Source organism: Pantherophis guttatus, chromosome 14 (assembly GCF_059756535.1).
Source record: "Pantherophis guttatus breed Tessera chromosome 14, ASM5975653v1, whole genome shotgun sequence".
In the NCBI taxonomy this organism is placed as follows: Eukaryota; Metazoa; Chordata; class Lepidosauria; order Squamata; family Colubridae; genus Pantherophis; species Pantherophis guttatus.
Genome location: NC_142076.1, coordinates 20,414,652 through 20,441,601, shown reverse-complemented (window position 1 = coordinate 20,441,601; position 26,950 = coordinate 20,414,652). Strand labels below are relative to the sequence as shown.

At 47.2% G+C, this 26,950-nt stretch overlaps 2 protein-coding genes across 4 annotated transcripts in view; one reads left to right on the top strand and one right to left on the bottom strand.

The window, feature by feature from the left end:
• The window catches only part of NUDT1 (nudix hydrolase 1), a 4,540-nt gene extending 3,331 nt beyond the window's left edge, over positions 1-1,209 (top strand). For both annotated transcript variants that reach the window (XM_034437879.3, XM_060684069.2), the window contains exon 4: positions 723-1,209. In XM_034437879.3, the coding sequence (XP_034293770.2) occupies positions 723-961 (239 nt within the window). In that variant the 3' untranslated portion in view covers positions 962-1,209. The remainder of the gene's footprint in view (positions 1-722) is intronic.
• Positions 1,191-26,950, bottom strand: SNX8 (sorting nexin 8). Of its 2 annotated transcripts, none has more exons than XM_034437882.3 (11): positions 24,378-26,950; positions 15,068-15,258; positions 12,503-12,620; positions 11,977-12,098; positions 10,633-10,713; positions 9,321-9,481; positions 8,434-8,566; positions 7,242-7,310; positions 6,107-6,256; positions 5,163-5,312; positions 1,191-4,503 (listed from the first exon to the last, which is right to left on the bottom strand). In XM_034437882.3, the coding sequence occupies exons 1-11, from the start codon at positions 24,421-24,423 to the stop codon at positions 4,390-4,392; spliced, it is 1,335 nt and encodes a 444-aa protein (XP_034293773.1). In that variant the 5' UTR covers positions 24,424-26,950; the 3' UTR covers positions 1,191-4,389. The 2 variants fall into 2 exon arrangements, with proteins under 2 accessions (XP_034293773.1, XP_034293775.1); XM_034437884.3 differs by lacking the exon at positions 24,378-26,950 and adding an exon at positions 15,593-17,851.

Here is a 26,950-nt window from a genome sequence, read left to right as displayed (position 1 = left end):
TGTACCTTATGATTCTTGATGATGTATCTTTTATGTACACCGAGAGCATATGCACCAAAGACAAATTCCTTGTGTGTCAAATCACACTTGGCTAATAAAAAATTCTGTTCTGTTCTGTTCTGTTCTATTCTATTTTCTATTCTATTCTTATTTGTATCCTATGACTATCATTAAGTGTTGTACCTTATGATTCTTGACGAATGTATCTTGTCTTTTTATGTACACTGAGAGCATCTGCACCAAAGACAAATTCCTTGTGTGTCCAATCACACTTGGCCACTAAAGAATTCTATTCTATTCTATTCTATTATTCTATTCTATTCTATTCTATTCTATTCTATTCTATTCTTTAATCATCATAGGAACTAGAACCTAGTTGCTCTTCTCTGCACTTATCCCAAAGTTCCATCACATCATCATTGCAGCTTTACAAGTGTTGCAACCTCCCGGGGGGGGGGGGACGGGGGGGGAGAGAGAGAGGGATGATCTCCATTTGTGATCTTCCAACAAGCAAAATCAGGGAAGCCAAATTCACTTAACAACCTCATGATTCAACCACCGCAGTGATTGACTTAGCAGCCATGGCAAAAAAAAAAAAAGAGGTCATAAAATTGGGTGTGACTCGCTCTAACAACCACCTTGCTTAATGACAGAAATCCCCCCTCCCCCCATTGTGGTCAGAAGTCAAGACCCAGCTGTACTTCGTTTCTCTCCTGTTGCAGAAATGCGCCCCCAGTGGTTTGACGTGGACCAGATCCCTTTCAAGGAGATGTGGCCGGATGATATCTATTGGTTTCCTCTTCTGCTCCACAAAAAATATTTCCTGGGCTATTTTAAGTTTCAGGGGCAGGAGACTATCTTGGAATATACCCTGAAAGAGGTGGAGAAGATGGAAGAAGGATTTCCTGACAGAGACATAAAGGACATTCTGGCAGGGAAGGAACCACTGCCAGCTCTGTAGCAACACAATTCTTCTGCCAAATTCATTGTTTGTTGACTTTCTAGGAGAGGGGGAAAAAAACCCTCTCAAAACTACTTGTTCATGTACAGAAATGTGTCCCGTGACCAGAGGATACTAAATTATGGGAAAATATGGTCAAACCAGAAGAAGAAATGTTTGAATATCCTCCATACCATGAAGAAAAACGCTTTGATCGTACAACGTTGCAATAAATGCGTTCAACTCAAAATAAACTTTCAAACTTTTAATAGAGTTTTACAAATTTCTCTTCTTACAAATAGATCTCTTTTTTTGCAACTTTTCGGGCAGGGGGCCTGGGGATGTCAGACTCCTTAAACATGTATTAAAGTCTACCAAGTGGGAATTAAAGATATTCTGCCGTTTAATAAAGTGCTTTGTTTAAAAAAAAAAAAACAATACTTTTTGCAAAGCGGACACTCTTTTACAAATGTCAGATTAAATGCCAGGAGGCTGGAGGAAGCCCACCCACCTCCCAAACCAAAGACGTGACTTGGAAAACACAAAAAAGACAAAAATTTGTTTTCCTGAGAATTTGGCGTTTAGTCCCTTCAGGTGGCTTCCTTGGTCCTGAAGCCTTAATTATCTTGCTTTTTTTAAAAAAAAAAAAGTTGCGTGGTCCCACTTTTAAATAGAGCTTCCTCAAAAATAGAGATGGCTTTTCTTGTAGCAGTTGTAGCATATATTTTTTTAATCCAGCAGAACAAGCTTTTTACAGCTGTTATTTATTTATTTAACAAGGCACAAACATCAGGGCTGGTCACCCCTGGCTAACTTCACCAAGATTCTGAAGCTAAGCCAGGTTCATTTTGATTAGTAAGACGATTGTCTAGAGGTTTAAAAACCTATATTGGAATAAGGCACTGTGTTTAGCTGGTCAACACCTTCAGCCAAGCTTTGGATAGCTTTGATGAGGAACACGAATGGACAGGAGAAGGAATATGTCCCAGGGATGCTACGAAGTAAGCTTTACAGACGAGGTTCTCAATCTTGCCCCCTTTAAGACTTGTGGACTTCAACTCCCAGAATTCCCTAGCCAATTCCTTCCTTCTTTCCTTGTTGGCGCAGTGGCTAGAATGCAGTAATGCAGGCTGATTCTGTCCATTGCCAGCAGTTCGATCCCGACCGATTCAAACTTGACTCAGCCTTCTATCCTTCCAAGGTGGGTAAAATGAGGACTCAAGATTGTTGGGGGCAAGAGGTTGGCTTTGTAAACGGTTTAGAAGGGGCTGTAAAAGGACTGTGAAGTGGTATATAAGTCTGCTATTGCTTGGGAAGGAAGGAACGAAGCCAGAGTGGTGCCATTCAGAGGTGAAATCCAGCAGGTTCTGGAGAACCTGTAGTGCAAATCTTGAGCAGTTCAGAGAACCAGCAAATACCACCTCTGGCTGGCCCCAGAATGGGGTGGGAATGGAGATTTTGCAGTATCCTTCCCCTGCCACGCCCACCAAGCCATGCCCGCAGAACCGGTAGTAAAAAAAAATTGGATTTCACCACTAGTGCAGTTGCTACAATGCAGTGTTGCAGGCTATCTCTGCCCAATGCCAGGAGTTCGATCCCGACCGACTCGAACTTGACTCAGCCTTCCATCCTTCCAAGGTGAGTAAAATGAGGATCCAGATTGTTGGGGGCAAGAGGCTGACTCTGTAAACCGCTTAGAGAGGGCTGTAAAAGCACTGTGAAATGGGATATAAGTCTGCTATAGCTTGGGAAAGGAGGAGGAAGGAAGGAAGGAAGGAAGGAAGGAAGGAAGGAAGGAAGGAAGGAAGGAAGGAAGGAAGCCAGAGCAAGGGGCCAGCCAGAGCAATGTAGAACATCCCATCTCTTAAAACTCCTGGGTTTGCGTTCATTCAAAAGGAAGGTAGGTATGAGGTATACACGTGAGAAGGACTGACTTATGCAAATGCTGGACACAAACTTGCCTTTGAAAGCTGGTCAGATGCCAGCTACTCTCCGGCGTCTGTAAGCCAGCATATTGTTGAAATGTGCTCCTGGGTGTACCAGATCTGGGTAAACAGTGTTAAGCCATTTGGGTTTGGTCTGTCACATATCACTTCTTGTTAAACAAGGTTTGCTACATCATTAAAAATGGCTTTTCGAAAGTCCGTCCAAGCGGCCATTAAACGAGCTGGCATAAGTCAGAACTACAGAAGTACCCGTAGTTCTAAGAAAGTTGAGATGCTGGAAGTGTGTTTTGAGAGATGAATTCATGAGTCTAGTCCTCTGTGAGGCAGCTGGCCATTTCTTACGTGGCGCGGAGTCGCATTGCCACCCAACTAATGCTGAAGCATACGTGTCCCTAAAGTTACGCTTCTGTTCCATTGAAACATCTGGCTTTTCAAAACAAAATAAGAGGGGAAAAAAACTTCACGATGGTCGCTTCACTCAGAATGCTCTTTAAGGAAACTCGGTGCCCCTTTAATCGATGGTGCATATATTTGCTGCCCATGAAATGATGGGTTTTATTCCTGGAGTTGGAGGTGGCCACTCAAGCCCATCTGTCACTTTTGACAGGGGAGCAGGCCCTCATCCCCAAACCTGCCCCGAGGGCTGTTGTTGAGCCTTCACAGTCGACGTTAAAAATGACACGAAAACACAAAAGAGAGTCTTTGAGGGGGGGGGGAAAACCTCCACATCTCTACATACTGGAGATTATGGGACACACATACACACACACTCAAATCAGGCTCTTTGTTGTGGCCCGCCAGCGGCCTGCGCGGATTGTGGCTGATCCCGACGACGAGGAGGCTGGTGTGGTGTCGTGCCAGCAGCCTGTGCAGCCAGCGCTTAAGTTGGACAGCAAGGAGGCTGAAGAGGATGTGGTGCCAGAGGCAGAGACTCAATCAGGGCCTTCAGAACCTCCAGAGGCTCCTTCAAGTGAAGAGAGCGAAGTGGAGGAGCCTCTCCTCAATGCTCGAGCACGCAGGGCTGCCAAAAGGCAGGAGTGCCTACTCAGGAGGAGGAGGAGGTCTCCTCGAGAATAAGGTTTGGGGTTAATTGGCCACTCCCTTAGCCTATTTAAGTTCGCACACAGATAGCAAACGTTGCTGGAAACGACGTTTGGTCCTACGCGGAGCATTTTGAGAGTGAGTTTTTTTGTTACAACTTGGTTTCTGGGCTGATTGCCAACCCTTGTCGGACTTTGTTTAATCTCTGTAATTCATAGCAGGCTGATAAGGACATTGGTGGTTAAAGCCTGCATTTTGAAAGGGGTCTGTTTGTATTAAACGGAGTTTTTGGAGCTGTGTGTGTGTGTGTGCTACGCTTCTTGGGACCCGTAGCTGGGGCAGAACACTCTTGGGACACAAAGCTAGGATTTGCCAAGAGAAGAATACCTGGACAGGTACGGTTAAGTGTCATGAGGAGCAGCCCCTTCCTTCCAGCTCCTCCCATCCTGAATCCCAAAAACATTAACTGGGAAGGAAATTGTCCTCTTGAGCAGACAAGGGGAGCATCAAGACGTCGCTGCTTCCCGCAAAGAGGCAGCTCAGCTTGGGTTTCAGTTCGTTCCAGACTTTGCTCATCTGCAGGAAGGAAAAAAGAGAGGCAGAAGCGGTCAACGGAAGAGCGAGGAAACATCTACAGAAGATGCCCTCCAACATTGACAGCGGGTGGCCAAAATTGTGGAAACCTTTTTGGGAAAAGTGTATTTTTGAGGTTTGATGGCTAATAACACCACTTTTTTTTTTGGAGTTTCAAGAGGATCCTAATTCCACTGCTGGAATGGCCTGGGAATAGCCCAGACCTTCACCCGATTGAAAAATCTATGGAGCTATTTAATAAGTAAGAATTAAAAATGAAAGTTAAAAGATAAGATGAAGGAAAAATGGTGGATCAATGACTGTACATATAAATATGTTTATGAGAAATAAAAAGAAAAACTTTTTTGAAAAAAAAAAAAAGAAAAGAAAATCTATGGAGCCGACTAAAGAAACTTGTTAGTCAGAAGCGACCCAGCCATAAAACCCAGTTAATAGAAACAAACCTTCAATCTTGGTTTCACATTAGAATAGCCGCAGAATTAAAAGACTTGGTTCACTCCATGGGAAGACGTTGTAAGGCTATTCATGCTAAAGGTTACCCAACGAAGTATTAACTGACATGGTGATAATTTCTGTATATCTCGCAAGAGACATGCCAGCTAGTGGACACGGACACACTCACTGCCTGGAAGGAAACTCACCTCTTTGTGGCCCTGGATCTGCGAGTTGACGAAGGCCCCCAAGATGTGAGAGGTGAGCGGAAGGTAAATGTGGATGAGCTGAGTCTCTTGGTGAAGGCAGTAGAGGGAGAAGTAGTTACGCTGCTCCATGGTCAGGATTGCGTTCTCTTGCTGAGGGTGGGTGGAGAGAAAGAGGGGAAGGAGAAGGGGGGGGAGAAGGAGAAGAAAAGAGGGGGAGGAGGAGGAAGAGGAAGAGGAAGGAAAAGAAAAGGAAAAAGGAGACAAGAGAAGAAGGGGAAGGAAAAAGGGACAAGGAAGGGGAAAAGGAGGAGAAGGAAAAGGAGAGGAAAAAGGGGACAGAAGGGAAGAAGGGGAAGGAAGGGAAGGGAAAAAGGGACAAGGAAGGGGAAAAGGAGGAGAAGGAAAAGGAGAGGAAAAAGGGGACAGAAGGGAAGAAGGGGAAGGGAGAGGAGGAGAAGGGGGAAGAGGAGGAGGAAGGAGAAAGAGACAGAAGAGAAGAAAGGGAAGGAGGGGAAGGAGAAAGAGGGAGGAGGAGGAGGAGGGAAAGGAAGAGGAAAAAGGAGACAGAGAAGAAAGGGAAGGAGAAGGAAGAGAAGGAGAAGGAAAGAGGAAGGGAGATTAAACTAGAGCTTGGGAGAGACACCACAAGCTATCATCTCCACCCAAGACCTCGTCCCCAGCCCCCCCCCCATCTTCTTCCCCAATCCCAGATGCCTCAGAAAAACTCTCCAAGATTGTTGTTTCGCCTTCACCAACTTCACTGGACACTTATCACTGCCAAGAGGACTAAACATGTCCCCCAACTTTCTGGGGTGTTTTTTTTTCTTAATCAAAAATAAATAAATAAACCCCGAAACCCCATCACTTTCAGGATGCAGAAAGGTCGATCTGCGCCTTCCCCCTGGTTGGCCAGCCGGGGTTCAGAAGAGCTGAGAGACTCTTACCTCCACAATCCGGGATTCCAGCTGCTCCACCGACTCGGGTTCCTTGTTCTGCACCGTGGCGCTCATCATCTGCTTCTTCATCATGCTGTATTTGTGCAGAGCCCGCTGGTGTTTGTGCAACACGCCCTTCTCGTGCCTCTCGCACAGATCCTGCAACACATAAGGAGACATAAGGGGGCCAATTTCTATCTGTCAATCTATCCATCTGTCTCTCTCTCTCTCTCTCTAGCGCTACCTACTGTAGCTCTCTCTAGATCTCTCTAGCTTCTCCATCCATTCATCCATCTAGGTCTAGGTCTAGGTCTGTCTATGTCTACCTCTTTCTTTATCGTGTCTGCCTGCCTGCCTGCCTATCTCTACCTTTGTCTATCTCTTCCTCTCTCTCTCATCTATCAGTCTATGTCTATCTATCCCTGTCTGTCTGTCTATCAATATCATCTCTATCTGTATTTCTGTCTATCAATTTATCTCTTTCTGTATTTCTATCTATCATTAATATCGTCTCTATCTGTATTTTTATCTACCAATATCATCTCTCTGTAATTTTATCAGTAGGCTATTTTCATCCATCCACCCACCCATCCATCTCTCTATCTCCCCCTGTATATCTGTCTATCTCTTCCTCTCTATCATCTATAAGTCTATCTCTATCTATGTCTATCTGTCTGTCTACCTATCTATCATCAATATCATCTCTATCTGTATTTCTATCTATCTATCTATCTATCTATCTATCTATCTATCTATCCCTGTCTATGTCTCTATCTGTGAATATCTGTCTGTCTATCTCTTCCTCTCTATCATCTATCAGTCTATGTTTATCTATCTCTATCTGTATTTCTATCTATCTATCTATCTATCTATCTATCTATCTATCTATCTATCTATCAATATCCTCTCTATCTGTATTTCTATCTATCTACAGTATCTATCTATCATCAATATCATCTCTCTCTCTCTCTCTCTCTCTCTCTCTCTCTCTCTCTCTCTCTCTCCATCCATCCATCCATTTTTCACCATTTTCATTCCTTGACTCTCCTGTCTCGGACCCTCCCGCTTCCCCTCCAGCCCCCAGCCGTGTCCCAGCCTTTCTCTCCCCCCCTCCCCCCACAGGTGGGCTGAACTCCGGACTCACTTTATAAGACTGTAGCAAGTCCAGGAAAAGGTTGAGTTTCTCCACCACGTCGTTCTCTTCCTGTTTCCCCTGGACAGCAGAACGAAAGAGGACCCTGTGAAGTGGGGAGGGGGGAAGAGAGCTGCTCTTCCCCCCTCCCCGCCTGCCCACCCGAGGGAAGGAAGTCGGTGGGAAGTGGCCCCTTGGAGGCTGGACAGGAGGGTCTGCAGGAATGAGCCTTGGTAGTACAGTGGTCTAACGCACCCTGTTATTAACATTCAGCTGCTTGCAATTACTGCAGGTTCGAATCTCGCCAAGGCTCAAGGTTGACTCAGCCTCCCATCCTTTCTAAGGTGGGTAAAATGAGGACCCGGTTTGTGTAGGCAATAAGCTGACTTTGTATAAATATACAAAAGGATGAAGGCTATTGCTTAACGCATTGTAAGCCGCCCTGAGTCTACGGAGAAGGGCGGCATATAAATCAACTTAACAAAAAAAAAAATCTTTCGACGGCAAAGATAAATGTGGAGGAGGAGATGTGGAGCAACTCAGGCTGAAAGAGACCGTGGATGGATACGCAGGTATTCTGTGTATGGGCATGTATGTGTGCGCGCATATCCATACACACACACGCACATACATATATACACACGCACACACATATGGGCAGTTCTCAGCTGGGGATCACAGTTGGCACCGGGATGTCCGTCACTAAGCGATGCAGTCGTTGAATGAAAACCTCCCCCGGCAAAAAAAAATAAAAAAATGGACATTTGTTTTCATACACGCCTTTCTCCAATGGAGTTGTGAATTCCGATGGTGTTTCCTTATCTTTATCATTGGTTCACCGACAGGAGCTGGTAGGTCCTGTAGATTGACAGCTTGTCCTGGTTTGGAGACTGAAACTGGAACTGGCTTCTCGGTCGTTAAGCGAACGTCGTTCAGTGAAACCGCGACGGTGCTTACGGTCTTCCTTCCAAGCCTTCCTTGGCTTTACAGAAGCCGGTGAAGGCCGCCAACGCCAGGAGGGGGGGATCTCCAAGGGGCTGTTTAGTCCCCACGGTCGCCAAACAAGGCGGTCCCTAAACGAGGACGGCCCCCAGGCGCTTCCTTGCAATCTTCACTGAAAGTTCAATGAATCTCAGAGGCGGAGGACGCCCAGACCCATCATCCTGGGCAACCACCCCACAAGTCTTTGCCCATCCCGGCTCACCTGTTGAACTGCTTTATCAGCCAGCATGGCAAATTCCACGGACAGGCCTTTTAAAGCCTGCTTCAGGTTGCCCCAGGCGCTGTGGTTCAGAGCCGCCCAGGAAGGCAGCGGGGTTGTGTCCGAGCCCAAAGCACTGTCGGAAGAGGAAAGAGGGGTATCTGTGAAGACCCTGCCAAACCTTTGCACCAACTCCCCGTTTGCACCAGCCCCTCTCTAAGCTTTAGAGTCAGCCTCTTGCCCTCCCAACAATTTGGGTCCTCATTTACCCGCCTCGGAAGGATGGAAGGCTGAGTCAACCTTGAGCCGGTGAGAATCAAACTGCTGGCAGTCGGCAGAATTAGCCTGCAAGACTGCATTCTAATCACTACGTCCTTCCTTCCTTCCTTCCTTCCTTCCTTCCTTCCTTCCTTCCTTCCTTCCTTCCTTCCTTCCTTCCTTCCTTTTCTTTCCTGCCTCCCTCCTCACTTAGCACTTAAGACTTATATACCATTGACAGTGCTTTACAGCTCTCCCTAAGCGGTTGACAGAGTCAGCCTCTTGCCCCCCAACAATTTTGGGTCCTCATTTTACCCACCTCGGAAGGATGGAAGGCCGAGTCGACCTTGAGCCTGGTGAGATTCGAACTGCCAAATTGCAGGCAGCCGGCAGGCAGCAGAAGTAGCCTGCAGTACTGCACTCTAACCTCTGCGCCACCACAGATAATGCAGGCCATTTGCCAAACATCTATGATTCATGAGTTTGGGGCTGCTGAAACTTCGAAGCTGGGCCGTAAGTAACCCCAGGCGGTCTGTCCTAACTTCGAGGAATCGCTCCCGGTCGATAGAGATGGCGGCTCAAGCCCAAGACTTGGGCTTAGAAAAGAAGTGGCTCAGTCCATGCCCGCTCACCTTAGCTCTTTCCCAAAGAGGAGAAGGTCTGAGGCATTGTCCACCGCCCGGGAAGCTATCCGCTCGGTCCTGTCCCTGAGTTTGTAGAAGCTGTTGTAGATGTTCCTGATCAATTCTCGGCTGGCCGCAAACTGGATTTGGATGTCTGTTGGCAAATATTCCTGAAAGAGAGGTAGGAAAGTTCAAGAGACCCAACGACAGCTACCTGGGGAAGCTGGAAGGGTGCCAGGCTGGCGATGAAGACAGAATAGCCAGCTTCCATATAGCCGGAAGAGCTCTACATAGCAGGAGAAGTTGGCCGCAGCTGGTACAATCTTCCCCAGCCCGTCCTTCTCAATGCAGCTCAAGCTGCTCAATGTTTCTCAATGTTGGCCGCTTTAAGATGGGTGGACTTCTGGGAATTGAAGCCCACCCATCTTAAAGCAGCCCTGATAAGGGAGATGTCAAGTTTCCGAAAGATGCCCTAATTAATTCATGAGCCATGATCCAAACTTCAAAGGAAATATATTCATTTATTAGGAGCACCATTCTGGCAATACTCGGATGCAGTTAGGACTGATCCCACGTAGATTTACGTTCCCCTATGACCCTGTCTCTCCCTTCCTCTCTGGCCATGTCATAAATCACATTCCCCAATTAACCACTTTGGCTGGCTGTGAAACCTAACACCCTCCTTCTGATTGCGGTCAGAAAGAATGTATGGAATTCACTTCAGTTCTCCCTCCCTCCTGCTCACGGCAACTTGAAAGCTTTGCAAGTTGACAAGAGAAACAAGAGCCAAATCAAATGTTTTCTGTAATCAAGACGCGAAGGAAATTGAACAAAGTTGTTTCCTGCAAATTGTATCAGTCGTCGTCCTTCCTTAAATAGGCTAGGGGAGTGGCCAATTAGCCCCAAGAGGAGGAGCCACTCCTGCCTTTTGGCAGCTCTGTGCGCCCGTGCATTGAGAAGAGGCTCCTCCTCTTCGTCCTCTTCACTTAAAGGAGCTTCTGGAGGTTCTGAAGGCCCTGGCTGAATCCCCGCCTCTGACACCACATCTTCTCCAGCCTCCTCACTGTCTGACTCGAGCGCCAGCTGCACAGGCTGCTGGCGCAGCACCACACCAGCCTCCTCGCTGTCGGAATCAGCTACTAACTGCACAGGCCGCTGACGGACCACAACACAATTTTCGGGGAAACACGGTAAATAAAAGGAATTTCTTTTGGAAGATGGGACTTTGCCCATTTCTTTTTTGAATGGGTTTCATCCCTCGGAAACCTGACAGCCACTCCATGTCCCTGTCTCTGATAAGAGGTCTCCTCAAGACAATTACCTTCGCCTGCATTGCGAACTTGCAGGTCATGAATTCGTCTCCCACACCTTGGACCAATTCCCTCAGCTTGTTCTGAACATCCTGGAACAAGAAGAAGAAGAAGAAGAGAAGTAGGAAGGGGGGACCCAAAGGGCAGAAAGAAACTGGAAGGGCATTCCTACAGCCATCAGGGGGGTTTAGCAATGGCCGTCTCCTTTCACATTCCTGGAGTTTTGCATCCGTCAGCACGACGTTTGTCAACATTCTGTGATCTCTGTGAAGGAACTAATCTCTCACCTTTGACCAGGGGTGAAATCCAGCAGGTTCTGTCAGGTTCTGGAGAACCAGTAGTGGAAATTTTGAGTAGTTTGAAGAACTGGCAAATACCATCTCTGCCTGGCCCCAGAGTGGGGAGGGAATGGAGATTTTGCAATGTCCTTCCCCTGCCACACCCACCAAGCCACGCGCACAGAACCATTAGGGAAAAATTTTGAATTTCACCTCTGCTTTTGACTCAAAGGCCACCTCTGGATTCAAAAATTTTAGCAAAGGGTTCTCTGCCTGGTTGCTGGGTGGGTGTGGCCATGGTGGGTGTGGCCTAGTCAGCCTCCTGCACCATGGTGGGGGGGACGTATTTGCCCTCCCCAGGCTCTGGAGGCTTTCCTTGAACATCTGGGAGGGCGAAAACGGCCTCCCCAGGCTCCAGAGGCTGGAAACGGGCCTGTTTCCGGCCTTCCTGAACTTCCGGTAGGCCCATTTTTCGCCCTCCCCGAGCCTCCGCGCGCATCCTACACTTACCTGCATCCAAAACGGGCCACATGAGGACTCCTGGGAGAGACAGGGTGGGATGGGAGGGGCCAGCCAGGAGTGGGGTTTGGGAGTTCTCCGAATTGCACAGAATCTTAGCTAGAGGTTCTCCCGAACCCCTGCGAACCCTCAGCAGCCCATCCCTGATTCTATGTGTGGAAACTGTAGTAGTGTGAGATACCAGGAAATTGGTTGGTCACTTGCAAAATTAACTGGAAACATGAAGTGTCCATGGATTGAGTCAACCTCTGTCATCTAGTTCATTGCCGTTGGGAGGACCCTGAGTAAGATCAGCTGCTACTCAAAGCGAGGTTGAGCACCAGAAACTATGTTTGTCTCCTTCACTAGATGTACATGCAACCGAGTGACTAAAGAAATTGCTAGTTGCCTCAAGACCCTGTGAAGGTTGCCCAGCTTGGAAAATCCTGCTGTGGACAATGTTATGGTAGATATCTAACTAGTAGGAAGCATCTGGCAAACCAGCATTAGATGAGCCAGCAAGCACTGATCTCTACAATGTATTCGATTACCGATGGAATCCTTCTCAGGCACACTTACCGACCCACTGAAAGAGAGGAAGAACTTCAGAAGCACGTCTTCTGAAAAAGGAGGATGTCGCGCCACCAGGTTGATGAAACGCTTCAAGGCACGGCGTCTGGTCTCGATGAATTCTCGGTCAGCTGGAGGATGGGAGAAGGGCCAGGTTGAGGAACCTCAATCTTCAAAACCTTCCCGATAGCTTTATGCCCAAAAGGAAGTCCTACTTCTTCTACCAATTCCAGCCATAAGCTATGGTCAACAGGACATCTCTAGAGAGGCCGGGATTGCCTTGGTTCAGGGGGTCTCCAACCTTGGCAACTTTAAGACTTGTGGACTTCAACTCCCAGAGTTCCTCAGCCAGAATTCTGGGAGTTGAAGTCCACAAGTCTTAAAAGTTGCCAAAGTTGGAGACCCCTGCCTTGGTTGACTAGGAAGCCCGACAGTCATAGTCCCAACCCATTTGGAAAGATCAGATTGGGGAAGGTCATCATCAATGGTCTTCTTGGAGTTTAGTTACCTCCCATCTCGTCCCTTCCAAGCTTACCTCCTAACATCCTCTTGGGAGGCAAGCCAGGGACCATACGGTAGGGGAACTTCTGAAGGAGCATCTCATGGAAAACCACAAAGTCATTATACCGCCGGTAAACGGAGCACCTAAAACGCTGTAGGGAGAATGAAGGAGTCCATTCAGAGCTTCCTCAAAGATGGTGTTGGACACCATCTCGGCACCTTGGAACAAGAACAGAAGACCTAAATGCCCTCTAGTCCAGCACCTCCTGGCTTGGGAGCAGGTCACTTAAGAGACCCTGGTTGTTTCTACCCATCCTATCTCGTCTGTCAAAATGGGCACACTCCAGATCTCATTGGCTAAGGAATGCCAGCAGATATGTCTCGTCTGCCATAGTTGTCCACTCTACGGAGCCTTCTTCCTCCGGAGATGAGGTTGGCTCCAATCCCACTGGCCTTTCATAAAATCCTAAGACTTGGGTTCTATGCCCAGGCCTGGGTCCCCAAGTGAGATCTACGACAACTCGCTACAGCCAACTTGCCATAGGACAATTCACTGCGGAACAAGAGTTAATGTCAAAGAAATGGTGGGAAAGAATCATTAAAGAAAGGATGAAGAAGGAGGGACAAAATGAAAACCGAATGACAAAAATTTAAATGATTTAAATAATGACATTGAATTGTTAAAATGGCCCCGCAGCGAGTTGGCTGTGGCAAGTTGGCCCATTCTGCCTAAAGTGTGTGAAATTACCCATCTCCTGGTTGTGTAAGCCATTGTTGCATTTCTCACGAACGAAGGCGAATCTACGTGTTCTAGGATAATGTTGCAGGATCCAATCTGGGTCGGACATCGGGACTGGAGGTTTTGCCTTCTGGGGTTTTGGACTCATGCTGGAGCCCATATCTTCAGGGAACTTCTCTCTAACCTTTTTCCCTTGGCTGCTATCTTCAATTTTGATTTTTGCCGTTGTTATTGTTTCTATTTTTACTTTTAACCTTGTTCACTGCCCAGAACTCCTTATTGAGATGGACGGCTAGCGACAGCGATTCAGTAAATAAAGTTTAGTCTTTATTGTCATCGTAGATCATGTATACAATGAAATTGGTTATAAATAAAGATCTCGTTTCCGGCGATGGGCACCAAGTTAAAGGACTCTGGTGTGAGCGAGTTTATCCGTTCACCCTTGGCTTAAACATCCAAGAATCCGTCTCGGCCTCCCTTCGCAACAGATCTAAACAAACCACGAACGCCACATCTCGCAGCAATAAATCCTTCTCGAAAAGCTAAATGATGCAACGAGCTGGAAGTTTTTCCCCCCTTGCCTTCATTGCTGGAATTTGAATCACTCTGAAAAATAAGCGCTAAGAAAAACCTGCCAAGAGCGAATGTGGAAGGAAAGAAGAAGAAAAAAATCCTCGTGCAGGGAGGAAATCATTTATTTCGGGACAATTGAAAGCAACGCTTTCAATTGGGATTTTTATTTTTTTTTCACCAGCCAGAGAAAGGGATGGAAGTCAGTCGATTCAACTGCTCGTCCGTGATTGAAGTGGCAGAAATTGATACAGCTTTATCAATTCCCTAAAAGCACTCCAACTATCTTTATCGATGGAATAATGTTTTGTTCTTTCTGCTACCTGGCAACCCTCTTTGCCAATCTTAGCATCTCACGATTATTAAAAAGAAAAAAAATTAAATTGTTCAGATTATTCCTACATGAGGTCTTTCCTACAGCCAGCCGGCATTGAACTTTTAGGTTTAAATTTGGAGATGGGAGGCTTCCTGGAAGCCAAACAATTGATTTTATCAATTGATCTGGTGAAAATCCAATCCAATCCAAACCTTCATTATTTATCGTACTGGTTACAGAGAGGCTCCACAATAGTGGAAAAAGAGTGCTTTCTTCTTGTTGTCCTATAACTTGTTTGGTAAGAGTTAATATAAAACCTAAGTAATCCATTATATTATTTGACAACAGCTTTAACCAAGGGTTAATCCTTAACCCTTTTACAACCTTGGCAACCTGGCTCGTTAGGGGATTCTGGGAGTTGAAGTCCACCCATCTTAAAAGTTTAGGAAACATTGCGTTAGAGCAATGTTTCTCAACCTTGGTAGCTTGAAGATGGGTGGACTTCAACTCCCAGAATCCCCCAGCCAGCGCTGCTGGCTGGGGAATTCTGGGAGTTAAAGTCCACCCATCTTCAAGCTTCCAAGGTTGAGAAACACTGCGTTAAAGTTTTGAAAAAGAAATTTATATCCTAATAACTACGATTTCTAAAATGTCGATGTAAATTTGCACAAGGTGGTGGACAATTTGCATTCAAAACTAAATACAGCATTGATCAACAACGGCAAAATACAGACATTCTCTCTTTTTTTAAGGAAGACACGGCTCTCCCAAGACACGGCCTGTTGCAACTCTACAATTTCTCTTCAGCTAAAAGCCAAGAGAAATTGCTTCACTCTTCTTCACTCAGACCAATCTTAGGGCTTTCTGCAAATACACCCCTTTTTAATTCCTCAGTTCAGCCCCGTCTGGAAGATCCACCAACTTTCTCAAAGCCAAAAAAAGCCCAGGAATCGAATTTCTTCCTCGTCACCAACCTTGCTGGAGACTTCATACTCCACGTGCTTCAAAAACAGGCCCTTTTTCTCCGGGATTAACTGCACTTGGACGATGTCTTTGCTCAAGAGCTCCTGTAAGGTGTGAGGAAGGACCAAGGGGCTTCCTGGAGGCTTCTGCATCGGAGGTTCTTCTGGATCCTTGGGGTCGCTGACCGGAGGCTCCCCCAAGTCTAGAGGAGAAAGAGGAATGGCAAAAAGAAAAGGAGATGCTTCTTAGGAAGGAAAAAAAAAAAGGCAGCGGGAAGAGACCTTCCCGACGTGCAGATGTTCGGCTGCCCAATCTGTAAACTGCTGCTGCCCGAACAGGGGCACACCTACATTGGAGAATTTTATCTCTACCTGCCTAAACTACCCAGAAACGTTTCAAACCCCACACCTCTCTTCAGAAGCAGTTGGCTCCGCTCGGCCGGGTGCCAAAAAAAATCATTTGAGGGAGCCAGTCGAGCAAGCTGGTAATTCTCGTCGAACTGGCTCCTGTGAAGATCAAAACGCAGCAAAACTTACAGCTGGCATTCTTGGATTCCTGTTCGCAACCAACGATGGAAGGGGGAGGGAGAAAAAATGAAGATTTCCATGCCAACAGAAGGAGAAGAAGAAGGAGAAGGAGAAGGGGAAGGGGAAGGAGGAGGAGGAGAAGAAGAAGAAGAAGAAGAAGAAGAAGAAGAAGAAGAAGAAGAAGAAGAAGAAGAAGAAGAAGAAGAAGAAGAAGAAGAAGAAGAAGAAGAAGAAGAAGAAGAAGAAGACACCCTACTGTCCGTACTTCCTATCTGCTAAAAGATGTTCATTGCTAAAACGTTGGGAGCCAAGGAAGCTGGGCGAAGGACAGATCCGTGCGCTGGAGGCCATTCTGCTCGTCATTGCTATTATTTTATCTGCAAGGGGCCTTTTCCAAGGTGAGGCTCTCCAGATGTGACTGGTGGGAGTTGGAGTCCCTACAGAGCCAAAAGACCTTGGTTGGAGAACATCGAATAATTCAAGGCAAGGTTTTTTTCACCCATCACCAGAGGTGGGTTTCAGCAGGTTCTGACCAGTTCTGGAGAACCGGTAGCGGAAATTTTGAGTAGTTCGGAGAACCGGTAGTAAAAATTCTGACTGGCCTCGCCCCCATCTATTCTCTGCCTCCCGAGTCCCAGCTGATCGGGAGGAAATGGGGATTTTGCAGTAACCTTCTCCTGGATTGGGGAGGGAATGGAGATTTGCTTCTCTCCTTGATGAGTTTCCACCCATTGCTTCTTGTCCTGCCCTCAGGTGCTTTGGAGAATGGATTGACTCCCTCATCTTTGGGGCAGCCCCTGAGATATTGGAAGACTGCTATCCTGTCTCCCCTGGTCCTTCTCTTCACTAGACTAGACATACCCAGTTCCTGCCACCGTTCTTCCTATGTTTTAGCCTCCAGTCCCCTAATCCTCTTTGTTGCTCTTCTCTGCACTCTTTCTAGAGTCTCAGCATCAAATGCTGGTCTTACCTGAGCCCAGGTAACTCAAACAATCATGACTGATTGGACAATCTCAACACTTGATACAGGAGTCTTTTCTAATCCGGTCTTTTCAATGTGATGGCATTGGAATGTCTCTTTCACACACACACACACCCCGATTTGGATGGCTAGAAACAGAAGGACACACACACACCACATGGGAGCAGGATGTATCCCCTTCCCACACAAGAAGGTAAGGGGTTGGACTAGAAGACCTCCAAGGTCCCTTCCAACTCTATTATTCTGTTATTCCAAGGGAGACGGCGGAGCTTGTTTGAATCGTTTTAGGGATGCAACATCACACTCGCAGTGAAGGCAGCAGGTTGGAAAACAGGAGGCCGTGAGTTCTAGTCCCACTTTGGGCACTGAAACAGCTGGATGACCTCAGGCCAGTCTGTCTCTCCAAGCTCTTAGACGGAGCCAAGGGCAGGCTTTCTGAAAAACCTCGCCAAGAAAACTTGTCCAGGCCGTCTCCGAGAATCAGACAGGATTGAACAGAATTTTTTTTTTTTTTAAACAGTTTGAAAGCCCAAACATTCTTTTAAGGCTACGATGCCATGTGGCAAAACCTCTCAACATCCATTTAGGCGAACGCGTTCCAAGGCACGCTCCCTCAAAAGCAGAACAGAGACAGTGCACTCAGCAACACCCCCAAAGTCCAAGGTCCCTTCCCAGAGAGAAAAAGTTTTCCTCCGGAAGGAACAGAGCAAATCCCATGGGGAGAGGGGGATGGAGGCTGGGGGGAGAAGAAAGCATGGGGGTAGGGGGATCAAGGATTCCTCATTCTGATCTCAACGCCCGGCCTTGCAAAGCAGAGGAAAACGGGGCTCCCCAACATGCAAAATCAGATGTTTCCTTGCCACTGTATCGCCACAAAAAGCAGTTTTCTCCACATCTCACTTATTCTAGGGTTAAAGAGCGAGGGAGGGAGGGAGAGAGAGGGAGAGGAAGAGCATGTGGGACAGTGAGAAAGGGAGAGAGAAAGAGAGAGAGAAAGAGAAAGAAAAAGAGAAAAGGAGAAAGAGAGAGAAAGAGCGAGAAAGGGAGAGAGAGAGGAAGAGAATGAGAGAGAAAGAGGAAGAGGGGAGAGAGGAAGAGAATGAGAAAGGGAAAGAAAGAGAAAGAGAGAAAGTGAAAAAGAGGGAGAGAGAGAGAAAGAGACAGAAAGAGAAAGCAAAAGAGAAAAGGAGAAAGAGACAGAGAAAGAGTGAGAAAGGGAGAGAGAGAGGAAGAAAATGAGAGAGAGAGAGAGAAAGTGGGGAGAGAGGAAGAAAATGAGAAAGGGAAAGGGAAAGAAAGAGAGAAAGAGAGAGAGAAAGTGAAAAAGGGAGAGAGAAAGAAAAAAAGAAACAGAGAGAAAGAAAGAGAGAGAAAGAGGGAGAGAGAGGAAGAGAGAGGAAGAGAATGAGAGAGAGAGAGAAAGGGGAGAGAGAAAGAAAATGGAAAAAGGAAAGAGGAAGAGAAAGAGGGAGAGAAGAAGAGAATGAGAAAGGAAGAGAGAGAGAGAAAGTGAAAAAGAGGGAGAGAGAAAGAGAGAATGAGAGAGAGAGGGGGGAGAGAAAGAAGAAGAAGAAGAAGAAGAAGAAGAAGAAGAAGAAGAAGAAGAAGAAGAAGAAGAAGAAGAAGAAGAAGAAGAAGAAGAAGAAGAAGAAGAAAACAAGAGCTACAATGGAATGCAAAGCCTCAGCAAAAGGCAAAATAACTGAAACCAGGATAACAGGGAGATCAGCCCCAAATCAAATCGTCCTAGCTTGTTTACTGCCGTTTTGCTTCCTTTTTTTTTTTTTTAATCCAGTTTGTAAGAGGAAAAAAGGAGAAGTTTAGAAAGAATCGCTGGGAAGCCTTGTAATTTCCCCATCCAGAGTTTCTGATCAAGAAAAAGGTTAGGGGTTCCCCCCTGCCCCTTCTCAGGAAATCCCCCCACACTCTTCTTAACATTTCTAGAATTCATCAGAAAATGGAACTGAAATGATTTCGGAAAGGAACACGGCCCAAGTACGTACTTCTGCAATTTTTTTTTTTGGCCCAGGGAAAGAAAAATAAAAGCGATGCCTGCCAAATAATTTTCAGCAACGAGAAACAGCTGGGAAAAAAAAATAAAATTTTTCAAGTTTGGCCGAGGGTCACTTTTTTTTTTTTTTTTTTAAACAGGCTATGCGGGATCCGAGACACAAAATAAACCTGGTTTCCATGCCAACCTGACCACCGATGAACGGCGGCGTGGCCTTCAAGCCGAGTGGCCAGATTCATTTCTTTGGTTCGAGTCCTGCAAAAAAAAAAACCCAGGAAATCTTGCCTCTCCAAATTTCAACCCCCAATCCATTCCAGGCCTGCAAAGAAACCTTAACAAATATTATAAAAATATTATTTTTAAAATATATATATATATTGGTGGTTTGGTGGTAGAGGGTTGTGTTACATAAGCCTCTCCAGATGTCTGAAACAGTCACTTTAAATATATAGTGTGTATATATACGTGTGTGTGTATATATATATATATATATATATGTCTATGTAAGTTTTCACGGGTATATATGTGTGTACAGTTAATATTTCGGGTTTCTTCCCGTGTAATTGTGAACATATTTTAGGGATATCCTTTTAGGGATATGTTCACAATTACACGGGAAGAAACCTGAAATATTAACTGTACACACACACACACACATATATGTTATATGTTATATGTTACTGCAAAAGACGCCTCACATAAGCCTGATTATGGCAGATGAGATTCTGTCGAAACGTTGCTTCTACCCTTTTAGGGATATATCCACAATTACATGGGAAGAAACCCGAAATATTAACTATACACACATATATATATATATATATACATACACACACACACACACACACTATATATATATTTAAAGTGCCCCATAATCTGATGATCTTTGGCTGAGCAGGATTTGAACTCAGCTCTTCCAAGTCGTAAGCCACAAGGAGGCCATCGCTTGCCAAGCTCTTGGCATATATATATCTTGCTACTGAATTTACAGCCTGGAGCTCAGGAGGGATGGCAAGTGAAGGGCTAGGGCGATGGCCTCCTTGTGGCTTACGACTTGGAAGAGCCGAGTTCAAATCCTGCTCGGCCAAAGATCATCAGATTATGGGGGCCCCTCGCTTATTAATCACTTATTAATCAGACCGATTCACCTGGATAATATAAGATGGCGCCATTCTTATCCTTCAGAATGGGGGAAACCAATGTCCAGAATTTGCAGTACACGGAGTCCTCCTCTTATGACCTTCCGATCAGTTTGTACCAGTTTGCCAAGCAACCAGCCCTTAACCATTTGTTTAGTGACTGTTCAAAGTTACGACGGTGCTGAAAAGGGTGACTGAAGAACAGTCCTTGCGCTTAAAACTGCCCCAACACCATCCCAAGTGTAAGGACTGTTCTTAAGTCACTTTGAAACCGTCGTAACTTTGAACGGACACTAAACAAATGGTCGTTAAGGGCTGGTTGCTTGGCAAACTGGTACAGGCAGTCCTTGGCTTACAACCAAGGTGGAGCCCAAAATTTCTGTTGCTAAGTGAGGCGTTTGTTAAGTGAGTCTGGCCCCGTGTTATGATTTTCCTCGCCACATTTGTTAAGCGAATCGCTGAAGTTGTTGAATTAGTCACGTCGTCGTTAAGCGAATCAGGCACGGACTTTGCTTGTCAGAAGGCCGGAAAGGGGGATGACGTGACCGCGGGACACTGCGACCGTCATAAATGTGAACCGGCTGTCACGTATCTGAATGTAAATCATGTGTGAACAGGGATGTTGCTCTCGGCGAAACAGTTAACACTAGCACTGATGATGTTAGCTAGTTGGGTCATGAAACATCTGCAAGAAAACAGGAAAGTTCAGAGAGCACCAAGGACCCCACAGCCTTCCTCCTTCTCCTCTTCCTCCTCTCAAAAAAAAACAAAAAACAAACCCTCACTCCCTTCTAACACTGATGATGTTCCCTAGCTGGGTCATGAAACGTCTGCAAGAAAACCACCAAGCTCAGAGAGCACCAGGGACCCCACACTCCTCTTTCTCCCTTCCTCCTCCTCCTCCCCTTCTCCTCCTCTCCTTTTTCTCCCTTCTCCTCTTCCTCCTCTCCTCCCCTTCCTCTTCCTCTTCCTCTCCTCTTCCTCCTTCTCTTTCTCTCCTCCTCCTCCTCCTCCTCCCCTTCTCCTAGCCTTTCTTCCTCCTCTCCTTCTCTTCCTCCCTTCTCCTCGTTCTCCTCCTCTCTTTTTCCTCCCTTCTCCTCGTTCTCCTCCTCTTCCTCTTCTTCTCCTCCCCTTTCTCTTCCTCTCCTCCTCCTCTTCCTCCTCCTCCTCCCCTTCTCCTATCCTTTTTTCCTCCTCTCCTTCTCTTCCTCCCCTTCTCCTCCTATCCTTTTCCTCCCTTCTCCTCCTTTTCTCCTCCTCCTCCTCCTCCTCCTCTTCCTCCTCCCCTTTCTCTTCCTCTTCTCCACCTCTTCTACTCTACAATCCCCACTCCCTTCTAACACTGATGATGTTCCCTAGCTGGGTCATGAAACATCTGCAAGAAAACCTGAGAAAAGAAAACCCTGAGCTACAAATATTCTCCTTTATCGGTACAGTTCACCCAGCAAACAGACCCAGGGGCCACGGGGCCACACACACACAGGGCATCTCCAAGACATTTGCTGACCAAACCCCTACATGCAACAGAAGGTTGTCTGAAACCAGCAAAGACATTCCTTGTGCTGAGCAGAATCTGTTCCCGGCTCTCCAGAGCCTAAATATTGGAAATGTTAGCGCAAGATCACACAGGCACCTCCAAGGCTTTAAGCTCCCCGGGGGAAAACAATGGAAGAAGAAAACAAACACAAGCCACAAAGGAGCAGCTAAAGAGCCTGAAGCACCCACAATCAACACCGAACAGAGAGAGAGAGCCACACGGGAGACAGGCAAGAAGGCCTACCTACTACAGGATACCAATAGCACTTAGACTTATATACCGCTTTACAGTACTTTTACAGCCCTCTCTAAGCGGTTTACAGAGTTAGCCTCTTGCTCCCAACAATCTGGGTCTCCTGGAGCCGGTCAGGATCGAACTGCTGGCAGTGGGCAGAGTTTGCCTACAATACTGCATTTTAACCACTGCACCACCACGGCTCTGAATAGCAAATAGCACTTATATACTGCTTCATGGTGCTTTTACAGCCCTCTCTAAGCGGTTTACAGAGTCCCCCAACAATCTGGCTCCTCATTTTACCCATCTAGGAAGAATGGAAGGCTGAGTCAAGTTTGAGTCGGTTCGGGATTGAACTTCTGGCAGTGGGCAGAATCAGCCTACAATACTGCATTCTAATCACTGGGGAAGGAAGGAAGGAAGGAAGGAAGGAAGGAAGGAAGGAGGGAGGGAGGGAAAACGGAGGAAGGAAGGAAGGAAGGAAGGACAAGGGAGGGAGGGAGGGAGGGAGGGAGGGAAGGAAGGAAGGAATAGCAATAGCACTTAGACTTATATACCGCTTTACAGTGCTTTACAGCCCTCTCTAAGCGGTTTACAAAGTCAGCCTATTGGGTCCTCATTTTACCCACCTCGGAAGGATGGAAGGCTGAGTCAACCTTGAGCCTGGTGAGATTCGAACTGTCCAATTGCAGGCAGTCGGCAGTCAGCAGGAGTAGCCTGCAGTACTGCACTCTAACCACTGCGCCACCTCGGCTCCATGGAGACTTAGAGAAGCATCTAGGAAAATCCTCCTGCCCTGAGCTTGCTTTTTTCCTTCTCCGACCCCTTGCGTTTTGCCTTCCCTTTCAACCTCTACAATCCAAGATCTTTTCCCCCTTTTTTGGCTAAAGAGAGAGGTAAAAAAAAAATGATACCGATAAACCCAGGCGCCCAAATTCTGGTGCTGTTAAGAAATTAGTCGGATGTTTTGTCAGCCCCAGCAGGCTCAGAGACAGGAAAGGAAGTTTTCTAGGAAATGAGAATAGATTGCATCCAGCCTGGGGGGGGGGGGTGGGCAGGGGATATGATGCATCAGAGACTTTTTCTCTCGTTAAAAGCCAGAAAGTGCAAAGTTAACAGAATGCAACCTGTGCATCTTTTCATTTCCTTTGACCTCATCCAGTTCCAGCTTAGAAAACTTCCATCGTTCCATACTAAATCAATCCACACAGCACAGGGGACGTTGGGTAATAATACGCTGGGTTCATTGCGTAGAGAAAATAAAAAAGATGACCGAGTAAGTGAGCCAATCGGCATAACGCGAAATCAAATCCAGGCCTTTACCAGTCAGCACAAAAAGCCAGAAAATGATAACCAAGCAACTAAGTTAAAAAATTGGGTTGGCTTCACACCTATCAAGCCATCTTTGGGGTTAATGTTGGTTTATTGAGGGTAAAGCACCTTCGGTTGGGCTAATGCAGCACGACAAACCACAAACCACCGTTTCCAAAGGCGCAAAAGCTGGCCTTATCTAGATGCACCCAAACCTCCCACACAGCAACACGAGGCTGTCACAATCGGGTTGTGAGAAGTCACGATAGGCACCTCCTGATCCACATAACCAGCTCGTTGCGACCACAAACCCACCGCGTGAAGAAGGCAGCAGGATTAACCATGAAAATAATAATAATAATAATGAGGATAAGTTGACATCAATGGGCAAGCAGATCCTGCCAACCTCCCCATTTCAGCCCAACCTCTAATGCAGGCTTCCCGGAACCTTAGCAACGTTTAAGATGCAGGTAGTCCTCAGACTTACGACCACCCTTGAGCCCAAAATTTACGTCTGTTAAGTGGGTTTTGCCCCCTGCTACGAGTTTATGCCACAGGGATTAAGTGAACCGCTGCGGTTGTTCAGTTAGCAACCTGGTTGTTAAGTGAATCTAGCTTCCCCCTTGACTCTGCTTGTCAAAAGGTTGCAAAGGGGGAATCATGTGACACACACCTCCCCCCCAGGGACACTGCAACTGTCGTAAATATGAGTCAGTTGTCAAGCATCCGAGTTTTGATCATGTGCAAGTGTGAAAAATGATCCTAAGACACTTTTTTCAGTGTAACTTGGAACGGTCCCTACACAAACTGTTGTAAGTCGAGGACTGTAGGGGGACTTCAACTCCCAGAATTCCCCAGCTGGAATCCTGGGGGTTGGGAGTCCCCACAGCTTTAAAGCTGGGAGAAAGAAAGGCAGCTGGGAATCCTAACAACCTCCTTTAAAAAGGAAGGGAGGGGGGAGGAAAGCACAGAGGCCTCCTTTTCAAAATCTGGAATTGAGAGGTGGGGAGGGAAGCCCCGCAGGGGTCTTCCTGCCTCGGAGCCCTCCAGCCAGGCGGAGACTACACCTCCCATCCCCCACAGCCACCCAGATCCCGCCCTCCCACGCCTTCTAGATCCCTTTCCCTAGAAACCTTTCCAAGGTTACGCGCTGCGCTTAGGAAACCAGCTTGCTGCGCAAAGGAGGAGAAATGGGGAGGGGGCGCCCCGCGGGACGCTGAAGCCTCGCTGGCCCGCCCACCCCCGATCCTAAGCAGCTGGGCCGAGCCCCTCTGCCCTCTGGCTGCGCTGCCCAAGCCTCCAGATGGGGAGAAAGACACCCCCGCCCGGGGAAGCTGATGGCAACCCGGGAGCTGTCCAAGCGCTGTTGGTTCCCAAACGCGGCCGGGGCGCGGCGGGGTCTGCAGGGCTAAGGATCGCCCTGCCCATCGTCCCCAGCCTCGGGGGTCGCCCGGGAGAGGCCCGGCGTTGGAGAGAGCAAGAGAGAGACAGACGCAGCTGGCCAAGGCGGGGGCTGCGGTGCGGGGGCGCAGCAGGGAAGGCGAGGCGAGCGCGCCGCGCGTCTTGGCGAGGCTGCTTACCGGCGGCTCCTCCCGGGCTCGCTTCGGGCCCTTCTTCTCGGTCCATCGCTGGCCTCGGTCATGTGAGCCTCCGGGGGAGCGTCCCTCCTCTGGCTCTCCGGCCAGGGGGCCGGTGGGGCGGGCCGGGGAGGCGCCTCCGAGGCGGGCCGACACGTGCTGCTGCTGCTGCCCGCTGCGCTGCTGGCGGTGGCTGCTGCTGCTGCTGCTGCAGGATCTCTTTGCGCGCCGAGCCTTTTCTGCAACGGCGGGGAAGGGCCTCGGAGGGGTTGCCAGAAGTGGGGAAAGGGTGGGGGGGAGACAGAACCCCCCCCCTCCTTCCTCTCCGGCCGCGCTAAGCACCCGCGCGGAGACGGGGGGCGATTTGCAAGGCTGCGCAGACTTTGCAAAACTCCCGCAAGAAAGTCCCGCGGGGGGAGGGGGAGGGAAGGGTAGGAGGGGGGTTGCACAGGGCTGGGCTAAATGGATAAGGGGATTCCCACCCGCCCACCCACCCCCCTCCGCCTTCCAGCCCCTTTTGGCTGGGACAGGCCTGGGTACCCCAGAAATCCAGTTGCAATTGGCAAGGCCCGATTGGAGCAGCAGGCTCTGACTTAGCAGATGTGCGTCAATGGGGGGGGGAGGGAGGGAGGGAGGGGGGAGCGCTCCCCGGAACGCCCAGATGGGGGCAGCGCCAGCCAGGCTTGCACAAGTTGATTGTGCAAAGAGCTCTTCCTTAGCTTTTTTTTCCTAAAGGGACACACCCTTTCCCCCAGGCTGATGTCTGAACTTGGCATACTGTATCATCCCCAGCTTTTAAGAGGGGTGGACTTCCACTCCCAGAATTCCCCCAGCCAAGCGTCAGTTTGAAGGCCACCCCCAAGTTGCCAAGGTTGAGAAGCCTTGAGAAAAGTGGATAAAATAATCTATTGTCACATACTGTGTACACACTGCACACATTAAACATGAAATTCTGATGCCTGATCTCATATCTATATATATCCATACATAGAGTACATACACACATATACATATTCTGAGAAGAGAGAGGAGAGGAGGAGAAAAGAGAAGAGAAGAGAATTCTTTATTGGCCGAGTGTGCATACATATGTATACCTACACACATATACATATGCTGAGGAGAGGAGGGAAGGGAAGAGGAGAGGAGAGGAGAGGAGAGGAGAAGAGAAGAGAAGAGAGAAGAGAATTCTTTATTGGCCAAGTGTGTATACATATGTATATCTACACTACACACATATACATATCCTGAGGAAGGGAAGGGAAGGGAAGGGAAGAGAAGAGAAGAGAAGAGAAGATAATTCTTTATTGGCCAAGCCTGATTCATAAACTGTATTTGAAAGCCACTTTGTTGGTGAATTTATATTAATAGTCATTTTCCAACAGTGGTGTTTTAACAGCAGTTTTACTTAGCTTTTGGTCATAGGAGAAGATTTTCCTTCCTAGGGGTCATTTTTAATGTCCTTGTTCCTATCAGTTTAGCAAAGAGCCAATAGATTTGAACATCACTGTAACTGTAATATAAAGATACAATATTATCTGTCATATTGGGGGGGGGGGGAAATAATAGGAATTAAAGTGCTTGTAAAATTATCCACGATTTTTGTATTGCTGCATCGTGTTTATTAGGAGAAACCTGGCAAGACAACATTGGCAGAAGTCATCTTTCTCCAGCCCCCGTCATCTGATTTCCAGATGTTTTAGACTCCAAATGCCAAATTGGAAATTGCAAAAGTTGCAATAATCTATTCCTGTACATTAGAGGCAACCTAGTCAGGGATATATAAGTGGCATCTTCACAAAAAAATAAAATGCCACTTAATGCAGAAAAGAAGAAACTATATAAAATCATTGCAACTCTTAATCTGTACTTAAAGCGTTTGAAAAGTTCGGTGGGGAACATCCAGCTTTGGAGCAAAGTTAATATCCCTCTCCTGCATTGGACCTAATGGCTCGCCGTCGTTTTTTTTGGGGGGGGGAGTGTCCTTGTTTCTTTAAAAGAAAGATCACGTGAGCAAAAAACAGCTGATGTGGCTGTACCCGCCGGGCCGTACCATTCCAAGGGAATTTTTTTTAAAAAAAAATTTGAAGCGTAGAGAAAAACGCGGGTCACAATATAGGATTGTATATACTGTTCAATTTGTAACAGGTAGTGCCTATTCCAGGCACTGCTTGTCTTAGGGGTTTCAGGATAGGTGCCCATAATTAGCTAAAAGCTCCCCTACGATACACTTAGTATGGTCCATACCCCCGTTACGTCAAATTCCTAGACGATACCATCGTGAACCCTTGAAAGGGTGATACGTGACTTATTTTAAAGCGTTAATTCCTTGTTCAGCGCGGCTATATTTTTCATTTTACATAAATCGCCTTCCTAAATAAAGGATTTCCTACTGTGTTTAACACCATAAGCAATAAAGCAATAGTTTTATCAACACTGCCCTGCCGAGACCCCCCCCCTTCCCTTCATCTGCCGGATACGAGCCTCACCTCAAGACGCTTTTCAATTCGGTCGCCATCTTGGACTGCCTCACCTCGATGGATCCAGAGGGGGGGGAGGATTGTGCATAATCCCGAAAT